We start from the raw sequence: 13,369 nt of genomic DNA, 5'->3' as shown, positions 1-13,369 counted from the left end.
TCCCAGCCTCCAGACATCCATGCACAGAACACTTTCCACAGAGCATTTTTACATCCTGGACTTCACTAGATTGTGTCAAAAAGAGGTTCTCTGCAGCCTGCTGGGATTTTAACGACAGCAAGGCGTTGTTTTGTCACCTCACAGGGAACAAGGATGGTTAGGCCATGTGCAGAAAGGTCATAAGATGAAAGCCTTCAGCGAGGAGGGGACATTTCTGCTTGCCAAATTCCCATTTCTGCTAATCTTCTTTAGCCAGTTGGCAAAAACATGATTTCCAGTTTTTCTTTGACATAGAAGAATAGAGACTGAAAGAGTTTGTGGTGGTCCACGAAGAGGTGAGAGGGAAGTGCTGTTCTCAGGCTTGAAAATGCAGAGCTCTACAGGGTGAGAGATCTTAACACTGCAGAAATGAAAGCAATTAGAATAACTCTTCAGAAGAAAAAAAGGAGCTATGCTTATGAAGGAAAATGAAAAGGTATGCTAAAGCTTTACCAGCAGAAATTGCTGTCTCTTATCAAGGAGCAGGGAAAGTTACCCAAATCAGAAGCTTATGTCCTTCTTTTTCACTTTCCTGTCTAGCCAGCAGTCAGTGAGCCATAATCTTTTTGCTAAAACAGCACAGAAATGGGCATTTTAGGGCTATTTTCTGTTTGATAATGGAACTTTAAAGTGGATAAAATCATACTTTGTAAAAGCTTGGCTGCTGTAGATCTTGAGTAACTCCTATCGTCCACGTAACTAAGATTCTGAGTCTTCCTTTTTATTTGTAAATGCAATAGAGCAAATAAATTAATATTTTATCAGTTGGGCACTGTGGCCTGGCGATGCAATTTTAAGGCATTGCAGATTACTTATGTGTGCTTTGAGGTCATGTTAAATATCCTGATTGTTTGACTCATACCAGTTTTATCACTGTTGAATGCACCTAAAAATTCCTCCCTTTTTAACCTGTTTACCAACTTTATGTGAACCAGAACACAGAATTTGGTCTTTATTGTCTCTGAGCCCCATGCAGTGACTCAGAGAAAGTGTAATAAATAAGCACATCAGGCACAAGTCATCTCTTCAGGGACCTCTGGGGAGGAATGTCAGTACAAGACGTTTTCAGCGCCACACTTGCAAATTTTGACCCTTCTGATGTTCCAGGGAAAGCAAGTGCCAGTAGAAATCTCTCCCACCTTTCATTTTCAGTGCATGAATATTTTTTTAGTTAACCCTTCATTTGTCATACCTTGTTCTTCATGTTGTGTGGCAAGTGCTAACCAAAGCTCCCTTAAGGAGAAAGGTAAAGTAAACTGTAATGGTCTTAATGAGGCAGTTAAAATAATTTCATTATAGGATTTTTTTGCCTTTGCAGGGGGCTGCCTTTTCTGCTACAAACTCTGTTCACATCCACTGGCTAAGTTATGGGAAAAGTAGGAAAATACAAGTCTTGGGTTTTTCAGCCTGCCTCAGGTGCAGTAAATAGAAATGTCAGTATGCTGGATTATGTTAGTTCCTCCAGGAGAAATAACTGATGTTTAAAGCACATCAGTGATGAGCTGAAGGGCACCTGGTTTGATCAAAGAATGCAGCTTGAAATTCATTAGCCACTGCTCTAAAAGGCAGGCAGGAAGGTGTGTCCTGGTGGGAAAGAGAAGCAGCACTGAGAGAGCACTCACTTATTTTCATCTGAGAAAGCCTGTCTGGGGTAGGATTTATTTGTGAGCATCCACAGATTGCTGCAGAAGCAGCGGAGTTTACTCTCAAACTCTGTTTTGAGCAAATGCTCCTTTTCTCTGTCTCCACTCCAAACATGAAGAAGTCCAACCCATCAACCTCTGTCTGCTCCTATAGCAGTTCACCTTCTTCCCAAATCCAGCAGATTCAGAAGTGAACATCTCATTGTTCCCACCTCTTTCCTCTTGCTCTCTTTGGTGCCTCTCATGGCAGCTCTCTTCTTTCTGTACTGCCAATCCTGGCCATGCAGGCCCCTGTCCAGAGCCCCAGGAAATCTCTGTCTCCTCAGTTTGATGAGCTTTGGGTCAAATGCATCACTAAGAGCTGATGAATTCCTCCATAAGTAAAATGATGTCATCAAGGATGATTCACAAGTCACGCTATAATATTCTTTCCAGCGCACATCTTTATTTTTCCAGCTTCCCCAGTGTATATAAGAGCTTGATTAATAGAAGAAAATAAATTCAAATCCATTTGATATGGGTTTTTTTAAAAACAAAATTCTGAATGTGTAGAATTTCAGCAGCTTGCTTTGTTAACCTCCCACCAAAAGGAATGAGCAAGGAACATTGCTTTCACACGTAGTCAGGCCTGATTTGAAAGAAGTGTTTTCAAGGCTCTGTACTGCCTTTTCTTATGAAAAAGGTCTCATCTCTTCTGTTGCACTGAATTTCTTATGGTATCCTGATGCATGCAGAGGAAGAGAGATTACTTCAATGAGCAGCACATTTCCAAACAAGCTGCTGCTTGTGTGCTACCTGCCAAAGCACTGAACAGCTGCATTACTCGTCAGCAAAGTTCACAGGAATGGCAGAAGATGAACTGGTATGGCAGGACACAGCCAGAACGGGATCAAGTCCAGGAAGCTCTCTCTTATCGTGATGGATGTGGCATGCTTGGAGTTGAAGGTCAGAAGGCCAGGTCCTTCTGCTCCCATAAGGATCAGTGCTGGGTTTGTTGGCACTGCTGCAGCCCTGTTTCAAAAAGCCCAGATTTCTATTTTCCTGTTGTATCACATCTGTGCAGACGCTGTAGTGCCCATGGCAGTCTGGAGGCTGCTGTAACCTTCCCACAGCTGGCTGTTTGCTCTCCACACAGAGCAGCCTTCCGTCCCTTGGAATGCTCTCCGCAAGTGCTGCCTGCTGGAATTGCTGGCACAGGGTTGGAGTATGGGCTCTGCTTTCTGCCATGCAGCAAACCCAAGGAAATTGAGCCATTTGGTAGCTGAAGCAGCAAGGCACACTTTGGCTCACAGCTTGGTGAGAGCCCAGCAAAGTCAGTTACAAGCATCTATTTTTTAAGCTCTGTCCTTAATGCTGTCGTTCCCCCTCTTGCCAAGGGTTCAGATCAGCAGCTGGAGAGGTGATGTGATCCTTGGCAGATTCTCTGATCTTGGCTTTTTGGCTTTGGCTGGACCCTAAAATGGGAGAGACAATGAACAAGTGTTGCTTATGACCTGGTTAGAAATGGCTCAGCCTGCAGGGAACCCTCAGAATGTTTGGCAAGATCAATGGGGTTGCTTTGGAGAGCCAGGAAAAGCCAGCAAAGGAACAAAATGGAACAAATGAAAGGCTGCTTATATAAATAATGTGTGTGACAGGAACATAATAAGTGAGTTCCCCTTACATTCCTGTCAACAAGCATTTTGACAAAGAAAAGGAAGAGCTGGGGGTGTGGGATACTCTTGAAGCACCCTACTTCTGTTTTATACAAAATATTTCAGCTTCAAGCCCAGCAGAAGCAGCAAAATGAAAACAGTCTATCAAGATCTGTTAAAAGCCAGTGTATTTTCTATTTCCTAATAATATTTTGTGTTGCTGTTAGTCTCTGTGGCCGTTAGTGTCAGAGGAGAAGTCTGAGCAGCTATTATTAGTGCCTAAACAAAGCACTGTTTACAAGATGAGCCTATTTTGAGACTGGAAAAAGGAGTTGCCAAGAAGAAAAACAGATGCTGCACTTAATACTCTGTTCCAAGACTCACAGTAAAGCAGTTGTGTTGCTAACAAGCCTGACTCCTCCTCCTCTGCTTTCTCACACCCCTGAATTTTTCAAACTAGGCCTAAGAAGGAAAAACAATTAAAGAAGAAGAATGGCAGTGGTCACGAGAAGGTGGAGGGGAAGATTATCTGAGCAGCACTGATTTTGCCTCCAGGACAAGTCTATGTCCAAAGAAGAAGGTTTCTCTTCCAGAACACCAGCCACAGAAGGGATGTTACATCTGTTGCTGAGGGGTGAGGTGGTGAATGGGATCGGCTCCCGAAGCTGAGAGCTGGAGGACATCAAAGGCCACTAAACCACTGGGCATACAGGCAGCCTTATCCTCAGGAGCACAGATGTGAGACCAGTTTCAGGAACAAGATCCCATAACATCAAGGAGAAAACCTTAGCATATAAAAAAGATGGAAAATTCCCCCCCGCAAACTTCTCAAATCAATCAACTGGTTATATGGAAAAATGAGGATTTTTAGGTAAAACAAGCTTTAATCTCCAAATGACACAGGAACATTTGTTTCAGTAAAAGTCAATGACACTTCCCATTCCTATCCATTTTTGTCAGAGTGGAATCCTTTTTTTTTTTTAATACATATTTTTTCTCAAGAAAAAGAAAGACCAAGGAGAAAAGAATACTTCCCAAAGAGTGTAGCAGTGAGAATTTTGGATTTGGACTGTTATGAAAGGAGACATAACTTTAGTTGAAACAAAACTCTAAAAGCTTTTTCAGCTAAAACAAAAGAAAATCATAATGTTTGCAAAGGCATTGCTTGTATTCTTGCTTTTCTTTTAGTGGGGTGAAATGAAACCAATCCAAAACCAGTTGTGATGAAAAAGGTTTGCAATTAAAGGTTGTGGAAAAGGAAAAATGCGCTGAAGCTGTCAATGAAAAGCTGTGGGAGAGACCTGCAAGGGAGGAAAGCAGCACAAACTCTGAGAGTAAACTTCAGTTTATAATCATGCTTCAGCTCTGCTGGGAGCCTAGGAAAGGTCAGGAATGCAAAGGAAAGAAATGAGCAATGTGGAGCAACAGTCTAGGGGGAAGGTGCCCTTGCCCAAGGCAGGGGCTTGGATCTGGATCCTTTTGACATCCATCCCAACTCAAACCATTCCATCTTTCTGTAGTGTTTCTTCCCTACAGTGGGAAGAGGGAAAAATATTTAGTGAGGGATAGGACCACAGTGTGAGGATGTGCAATCAGGGGGAAAGAGTCCTTTGAGTTGTATCTTCCTTGCACACCAGAGTAACTGAAATGTACTCCTGTGTATTTCTGCTGATTGGGGAGTTTTTAAGCTTGTTTCTTATCTTGGATAGAGTCAGGACTTCAATTTGTAACAGTCTTTTTTTTTTTTTTTTTTTTTGTAGCATGAGTAAAACAGCTCTCACAGATGAGGAGGGAAGATGTAATTGAAAAAATCAAGTTCAGGCTTTACTCAGGCCCTTTCTTTGAAAGCATAATTTTCAAAAATATGTTGCATTGTGTCAACAAACATCTAAACTGAGTGTCATTTATTCACTTTTTCTCTTCATAGGAATGGTCAGATGAAGTGTTCAGTTTGGCAACAAATTTGTTGGCACAGAACATGTCAAGGGACGCATTTCTGGAGAAAGCGTAAGTGGCCCTCGCGTGTCACCCTGTGGGTGTTGCTCTTCCCTCTGCGTCATTTTCCTCCACGGTTCTTACTCACCTTGTCATCTATTGTTTCTGCTCTGGTGACTTGTCACTTCTGTAAATACAGGTCCTTATTCCTGTGGTTCTAAAAAGCTTGTTATCTAGAAGTCATGTAAACAAGAATCCTTTTTAGCGTACTCCTGGCAAACTATTAAATCATGGCAGAAAAATTCAGAATTGAATGCTCCCTGCCCCTTGTACAGTTGTAGCTTCAGCTGTAGGCTGAAGGTCTGCCTTTAAAAAGAAAGAGTATTCTGGACTGACTTGCTTCTGGTTTGTTTTCCTTTTTGTCTTTTACTGATAACAAAATAAAAAGGAGAAATGCCAGAAGTTCCTTTTCCTCAGTCCAATCTCTCTGGTTTCCATGTGATCCAGAGAGCATTCATTCCTCTGGTTTGCTTGGCAGAGTGGGCAGATTCTGAGTTGCTTTCCATGAAGTATAAAAGCTGTTTGTGAAAACATTTGGGGTGAAATACACACCTAAAAGGGAAGAGAGCTAAACTCAACAATTCTCAATTCAGTAATTCTCAACTGATGAGGGGCAGTTTTGTGGAAATAAGCTTTGAGAACAGCATGGCAAAGCTTGCCAGGAAGTGCTAGTGTTGAACTGGGATACTCCCTGGCCTTTTTGGGTTCTAAAAGAGGGGCTGCACCTCCCCAGCCTGTGAGTTAGCTGCTTAAAGTCAGCTTACAAACACCTTTCCTTGCTCAAAGGCAGGGGCTCAGTCCAGCTAAATACAAAACCTACCTTCCTAAAACCGTCTTCCCTCCAAATCAACCTCCCATTTTCCGTGACTTTCTGAGGCTGTGAATGGCTACTTCCATTAGCTGCACCAGAGTCAGAATGTTCTGGAGTGCTGAACTTTAATCCCACAGAGCTATAGGTGCCTACTGGGGGAAGGAGGGATGTGTATCTGTGGGTATGTGCTTCCTCCCCATGGTGTATGTTGTGGTGCAACTGAAGTCCACAGGAATTCTTGAGGCAGCTCTGAAGGGTGGATCTTGCTGCAACTACAGCATTGTGTCTGATAATGGTGTGTTGGGGCAGCAGGGATGTATTAGCAAACAAAATCCCAAATGGATGGGAACATTCAACATTTCCTCTTGGCCCTACATGTTGGCAGTGGTGAATGTGCCCACCTGAGCTACTGACTTCCTTCAGCTCCACAGGCTGGAGATGGGTTTTGAGGGGGATTTGGTTCTACAATTCCCTTGCCCCTCAGATCCCCAGGTGCCCAGTGGGCTCTGCTGACAGGTCTGTAGTGGGGAGTGTGGGGGCTGTACATAATGGGCCCTTTCCTACCCAAATCAGGGGAGAAATGTGTCATCACACGGTACAGCACAGCTCCTTGTCTGGAGCTATGCTTTGGCAGTTTTTCAAGGCATATTAATTAAAGATGAAGTCACTGGACACGCTGCATGGATTCAGTGGCAGGCAAGCATGGCATTCCTGTGTCTTTTCCCACTAATTAATAAATCACTTGGAAACCGTAAGGTTTCCCAGCTCCTCTGCACCAATGCCAAAGCAGTCACTTAAGAAATCTATGACTTTGAAGATTAAATTATTTCCCCATTATAACTAATGTACAAAGCAAAGGGTTGGTTGGAGTGCTATCAGAGCCCTTTTGTTGGAAGAGAAAACCAGATTGTACTAGAGCAGAATGAAGGGTTTTTTTCTTTCTGACATTCAGTTCCTTGGAGCATTGAAGTGCAATAATAAGCAGCTTTTCCCCATCTTCTGTTATTTCTAACTTCCTTGGTTATAGAGGAAAACACTCAATGTCACCAAAATATAGTCAAAAATTTCAAAAAAGTAGAAGTCAAAATGAAATAAACTTTATTTGTATTTCAATAACTGCTGTGATTTTTTTTGTTTGTTTGTTTGTTTGTTTTGATCTCCCTCAGTGCTGGGAGTTGGACTTGGTGACACAGTAGCACGAAAGGATTCAGTTTCCAGAAGATGAAACTGTGGGGAGTCAAGGATTTGTGGAAATGTTCCTATCCCAGTTATCCTAGTTTCAGCATGCACTGTGTTTTTGAAGTGGTTGCTAATAGCATTTTCTGTTGGGAAGAAAAGGAAAGTTTATTAGAACCATGCAGTTTCTTCTTCTTTTAACAGACCAGTGGGTAAAGTGAAAAAGCTGAGATTTTTAACAAAAAAAAAAAATCTCAACTGAAATATTTAAGTGTTGCCACATTTTTCACCAGATGATGTTACTGAAAAACTCATTTACAGTTATCTCAGGACTGGCAGTAGAAGGTTTGTAGTCAATAATGATATCCCAACATGTTTTCATACTGGAAGAAAAAGCTGAGTGGGACTTGCCACATGATCAAAGCACTAGCCCAGAGCTAGAAAGCTGGTGGAGAAGTCCTTGAAAATGCTGTAAAAATAAAGCAGAGTGCTTTTCTCTCCACAGCTACACAAAACTCAAGCTGCAGGTGACTCCAGAGGGGCGCATTCCTCTGAAGAAGTAAGTGCTGTTCCCCTTCCTTACCACATGCTCTCTGCTGACTTTGGGCTGTGAATATGTGTTTGGGTGAGCATGGGACCCATGTGCCTAGAAGAATAATTTTACCCTCTCTTTATAACAGTGATGATGGGGTGTCTCTGTTCAAATGCCCTTTGGGCACAGACATCCTGCCTCTCTGCCCTGGTTCTTTCTACTTGTGAAGATTAAAAAAAAAAAAAAAACCAAAAAAAAACCCAGCAGCATAATTTCTTTATCTCGGGGTATGTGAAAATAAACAGATTCAAATTGCATGTCACTGGGGGAATGAAGAGACCAGTGGTAGCTAAAATAAATAGCTGCTGTGATATGGGCTAGTGTGGGATAGAGTTAAAGCTGAGCACTGTTAAACTCCCCCCTGTTACTGAGCAGCCAGCAAATGGAACTAAATAGCTAAAGATGTAATAGGCTGCTGAGAGATATTCAGTCTTTAAGCCAAGCCCTCTGTTTTGTGCTCTTGTTGCAGCATATACCGCTTGTTCTCCTCAGACAGAAAACGGGTAGAGACTGCGCTGGAAGCCTGCAACCTTCCCTCTTCCAGGGTAAGCAGCTGCAGTTTTCCAGATCAGTATTGCTTGAGTTTGCTGCTATTTCCTCAGATCTTCTGAGTTTGATTGTGGCTGAGCCTGCTGTGCTGGCTTTGCTGCTGGATGGGTCCTCAGCAGCAGCTCTGGCTTTCCCACACAGAAGTTCCTGATACCCCTCTGAGTACCTTTGGGTTGAAGTTGTTTAGGATCAGGAGCACATGGAAGAAGCCTAAAAGGATTCCAAGGAAGGACAGAGTTTGTGTGATCTGTCCTTGAGGAATCCTGTGAGGGCATTTTAAGAAAAGGTGACTGTTGCACAATTTCCAAGGCATGGTTTCAATGTTAGTCTGAGGTGTGATCTGTAGCTGGAGATAAGTGACAGGCTAAACCCACCCTGCCTTACCAAAAGGTGCATGAAGGAAATGTGGCGTGGAAGCTGCTAACATTGCAGGGATGTGGCCATTGCATCCTGCTAATCCAGGAGCTCTGCTCAACCCACAGCATTTCCAGGATGGTACCTGGCCCTCAAGAAGGCTTTTTTCAGACAGAATGACCTCAAGCAGGAGATTCCAGTTAACGCTGGAGTCACAGAGTCATAGATTGGGTAAGGCTGGGAGGGACCACAGCTCCCCTCTCCCTGCTCAAGCTGTGTTTTAATCCCAGGAAAGCTTCTTGCAGGATAATTCCTTCTTTCAGGGGTTCAAGAGGTGGGGCAAAACCATTCTGTAGCAGAGAGAGCCTGCATCTCCTGATCCCTTGACTTATACGAAGCTCTGTTCTGTGAGGTTTCCTTGATGTTTACTCCCCCAGTGTTTAAAAGAGCCCATTACTGCAGCTCCAGAACAGTGGAGCAGAATCTTCCCCAGCCAAACCTTAGGCACCCCTTACTGTGAGCCCTTCCTTCACAGGTTTGTGAGCTCAGTTCCATAAAATTCCAAGGAATGTTAGCAAAATAGGTATAAAATGCAATAATAATCTTATCTAAAGTAATATTGTGAGGTTAGAAATGGGGAGAGAAAGATTTTAAAGACGGGTTTCCATTTAATTGATAGCAAACAAGAAAAAAGTGTGAAAAAAAAATCTCTGAGGTGCTGCTTTCTGAATCAGCTGATTTATTTCTTCCATTTACTACATGTCTCTGAAAAGAAAATTTAAATATCATTTGGGTCTTTGGAAGAAAGTGCAGCCTTTTTCTGCTATTTATCTAAGTAGAGCCAGTTTTACATACACACTGCTGGATGCTTGTTGCTGGGATACCATCTTGAAAATTATTCAGAGTATGAAGTAGATCCTTTCTTTGGTTGGGACAAAAGAGAAATGTGCTGCATACACCAAAGAAAATTGTGTTGATCATTCTGGAAAATACTGTAGAAGGGCAAAACTGAATCTCATGGAGGTAATGGAATAGAAGTAAAGCAGAACTTCAACAACAGCTCCTTTCCTTTGTGTTCCTGTTTATCTGAACAAATGAAATTCTTAGCTTCAGAAACTGCCAGCTTTTCTGCCCTATTGTACTGCAGGACAAATAGTGTTCCTGTAAAGCCTTGGAAGAGCAATAGACTCCAGCAGCGCATAAGACATGAATATCAGGGAGTCTTACTCAGCAAAATAACACCAAATTATTTAGAGAATTCATGAAAGTCTCTTATGGATATTAGCAGTTTAGGCTCTGGATTTTGATATTCATGCCTCATGGATTTTCTCCTCAAGTTTCCACATGTCTCATTGCTCTGGGAAGATATGGAGCTCTTTTGCCATGAGCTTCACACCGTGTTTGCCTGCAGCTCTTGGAATTTAGGAATGAATCTTCAAGACTGGGACAGTCCCTCATCTGCCTCTGGGTACATGTGCTAGGAGAGAGTGTACTTGTGTGGACTCTTCTGTGACAGGACAAATATCTCATCCATCAGCCCCACTCGCCAGGAAATTCCCTGTGTGTGTGTGTGCCACAAGATCCTGTGGCACAACCTTCAGCCTCTGCAGGAGAGGAAGAATTCTTATTGCCCAGATAATTGTTTTCTACCTGAGGAGTAGCACCAGAAAGGATCCTCAGAATTGCAGAAAATAAATCCGTTATTTTGTATTTAAGGATCTTAATAAGGATGGATTCTCTGCAGTGCTGAGCACTCCAAAGAGTGCCCTGAGTCAGCCGAGCAGCAGGGCATGATCATAGTGGGATGACCTATGGGCCTCTAGTCAAGCACTTTTTCAAAGTATGGCTTTATTAATTTCTCTCTTTCTGGGTCAGAACTAGCCTATGTAGAGTCTTGCAGGATCAAGCCCTGATTTTTTAAACGGTCATCATCCAGCAGATGTGAAAGCAGAAAGATCTTTAAATAAATGTTTAAACAAAGTTTTAAAATACCCCAATGAATTTCTGAGGTTGCCATCTGATTCCCCTATGTTGTTTGTTTTTTTTTTTTAATCTTGGCTACTTTTTGGAAATTGGGTTGCTTTTTGTTATTGTTGGATATTTTTTGATTGTTTTGGTTAGAGGTACCTTAAATAGAATTTGGAGAGCTTTATTTTAGCTGGCCTTTTGTCTGTGAAGAGTGGTTTTTGCCTTCTAGTTAATGTCGAGGTTCACAATGAAGCACCAGTGAGCTTGACTGTTAAAATAAAATAACCAGCTCTTGAGTCCAGTCTGTGCAGATAATCTGAATTAGCTCTCATGCTGCCAAATTGTAATAGACTGGATACAGATGTTATAAAAACAGGCAGGTTACCAGGTAAATCCTAAATCAGCAGTGCTTGAAATTAGTAGAGAGTCTTAATCACGGAATAAAATTGAATGCCAGTATTAAGCCAAGCTGGAAATGAGGGATGCTCTCATGTGGTACAGAAGGTTTGTGCTTTGTTCATGGGTGTCAAAAAAAAGATGAGCCCATAAGGTGTGTGGGTGGTTCCTCTGAAACCGGGATGGCTCAGACCAGCCTAAGTAAGGGGGCAGCATATTTTAATCCCTTGGGGCAGACAGGCTTTTGGAAGCCAAATATAGTTGTGGGAAGTTGTGCCTGAGGTGGCTTTTGTCTCCCATCTAGATATTTATGTTTTGTAGTTCACTGATTACGATACTGGTAGGAAATACCTATTATAAAATTCTGTACACTTATGCCTGAAGGCTCATGTTGGTTATTCTCTTTGTAGTGGCTGTTTGGAGACACAGGGAGGTGAACTGATGTCTTTTAATTGGGTCTGAGTGGCAAATCAGAGCCTGGATCTCAGGTCATTGGAAGAGATCCACATTTGTTCAGCTGAGCACTTTCAAATCCCTTGTAAAGAAAAAAAATAGTAGCTTGATGGGGGACTGTGGTAATCAGATAAACATTCAAAAGGCCTCGGCTGAGGAGCAGCACCCTGCTGGACAGGGGTTATAAGCAGAGGGAGCAGGGGAGGGCAGGGTGCCAACTCTAACAAGAAAATTCCCAAGCTTTGAGAATCCCAGCCTTAAGGGAAACACAGGTGTTGGCACTGAGAGCTCCACAGCTTGAGTTTGTCAGTGTCATGGGAGCAGGTCAGTGCCACACACAGCCCTCACTGAAAGGAGCTATTTTCATTCTCTACCCTCAGCATTCCCACTTCTCCATCCACCCTTGTACTGGATTTGGCAGCAGTGAGTTACCTGGCTCAGGAATTGATCCCATATAAAACACACAGGAAGGTTTTGAATGGGTAAATTTTGAACCAGCTCACACTGCAGACACTCGCAGTCTGCCAAAAAAAGGAGGGCACAAGGGTCTGATGGGGTCACCTTAGAATGTTGGAGCCTGGAGATGATTATCCAAGCAGAGGAGAGGAACAGCCCAGATTGGTCAATCTGCTCTTGTGGAGAGAAACAGAATAAGACCCTCTCAAGCCTGCGTGGGTTTCAGATGAAAGGAGACAAAGCGATGCCTGTGGCATCGTTTATTTATTGTAACCTAAAGCAGGAAAAATATAGAAAAGTTTCCTTGTGTCTGACAAAGGCTTGAGCGATGCTTCCGGTTCCCTTGGCAACGGCAAGAATATTCCCAAGGCAGAATAAATACAGGCACTGATTGCCCCAGCAGCAGCTCGCTCCCCAGCCAGCCAGGCTCCAACAGCCTGCCAAGCAAACAGCTTTGTGCCCAAGTTACCATTTCCCTCCTCTAGTTCATCATGTTTTGGAGCATGGGGAGGCATCCTGTGGGCCCGTGGTGCTCCCAGAGACCACGTGTCATAGCTTTGGATGAAGGACTCTCAAGCTTCATGGAAAGGACTTACCCAGCACAGTAATTGTTTCAAATAATTTGATTTTTTTGGAGAAAAATGTAGTGAGGGTGATTAAATCGTCATCTAGAAGTTGGACTAAATTTAAATCACTCTAAATTGTAGATGTAAGGAAAAAAAATACTGGCATGTCTTCTGCAATTCCTCTAAAAGACATCTGATTGCCAAATGTGTTACACTGAGTGCTTAGGACAAAGATGGATGGAAAAGCTGTGCTGCTTGAGTCTTGCCCAGAACTGTGGCATCTTGAACATTTATCTTCAGGAAGGAAAAGGCAGAATCGCTCTTGCTATCAGGGAAAAAGTGTATTAGTAATGACACAGTGACCCAGTTTGTTCCCCAGTTGTGTGACAGCTTTGGAAAGATGAGTGACATCCTCATCCTCTGTGACGCTGCTGTTCTGCTCTCTCAAAAACACAGGCTCGGCACCCCTGGGGATGAGCTCAGAGGCTTCATCAGGGCTGATACTCCTATTTCTGCTGTGGGTGAGGGGGTTAGATGGTGATATGTGCCTTCCTCCTCCTTCCCAGGTGCTCAGAAAATGAGATAACTGTGCCTCATGGAAGCTCATAGGTGTGTTTCTACCTAGTTTTTTAAAGATGTACTCTTTAAGCTGTTCTGTGATTCAGGGGAACTTAAAATCCTGCAGAATCTGGGCTCCTCTAGGTTGCAGGAAGGAAATCAAAAGCAGCCAAAAAGTG

General features: G+C 42.9%; 1 protein-coding gene across 2 annotated transcripts in view; it reads left to right on the top strand.

The window, feature by feature from the left end:
- The window catches only part of PLCB1 (phospholipase C beta 1), a 342,949-nt gene that overhangs the window by 208,836 nt on the left and 120,744 nt on the right, over window positions 1-13,369 (top strand). For both annotated transcript variants that reach the window (XM_021540293.2, XM_021540294.3), the window contains exons 5-7: window positions 5,244-5,323; window positions 7,804-7,857; window positions 8,360-8,435. In XM_021540293.2, the coding sequence (XP_021395968.1) occupies window positions 5,244-5,323; window positions 7,804-7,857; window positions 8,360-8,435 (210 nt within the window). The remainder of the gene's footprint in view (window positions 1-5,243; window positions 5,324-7,803; window positions 7,858-8,359; window positions 8,436-13,369) is intronic.

This window comes from Lonchura striata, chromosome 3 (assembly GCF_046129695.1).
Source record: "Lonchura striata isolate bLonStr1 chromosome 3, bLonStr1.mat, whole genome shotgun sequence".
In the NCBI taxonomy this organism is placed as follows: Eukaryota; Metazoa; Chordata; class Aves; order Passeriformes; family Estrildidae; genus Lonchura; species Lonchura striata.
This window is presented reverse-complemented; position numbering and strand designations above follow the sequence as displayed.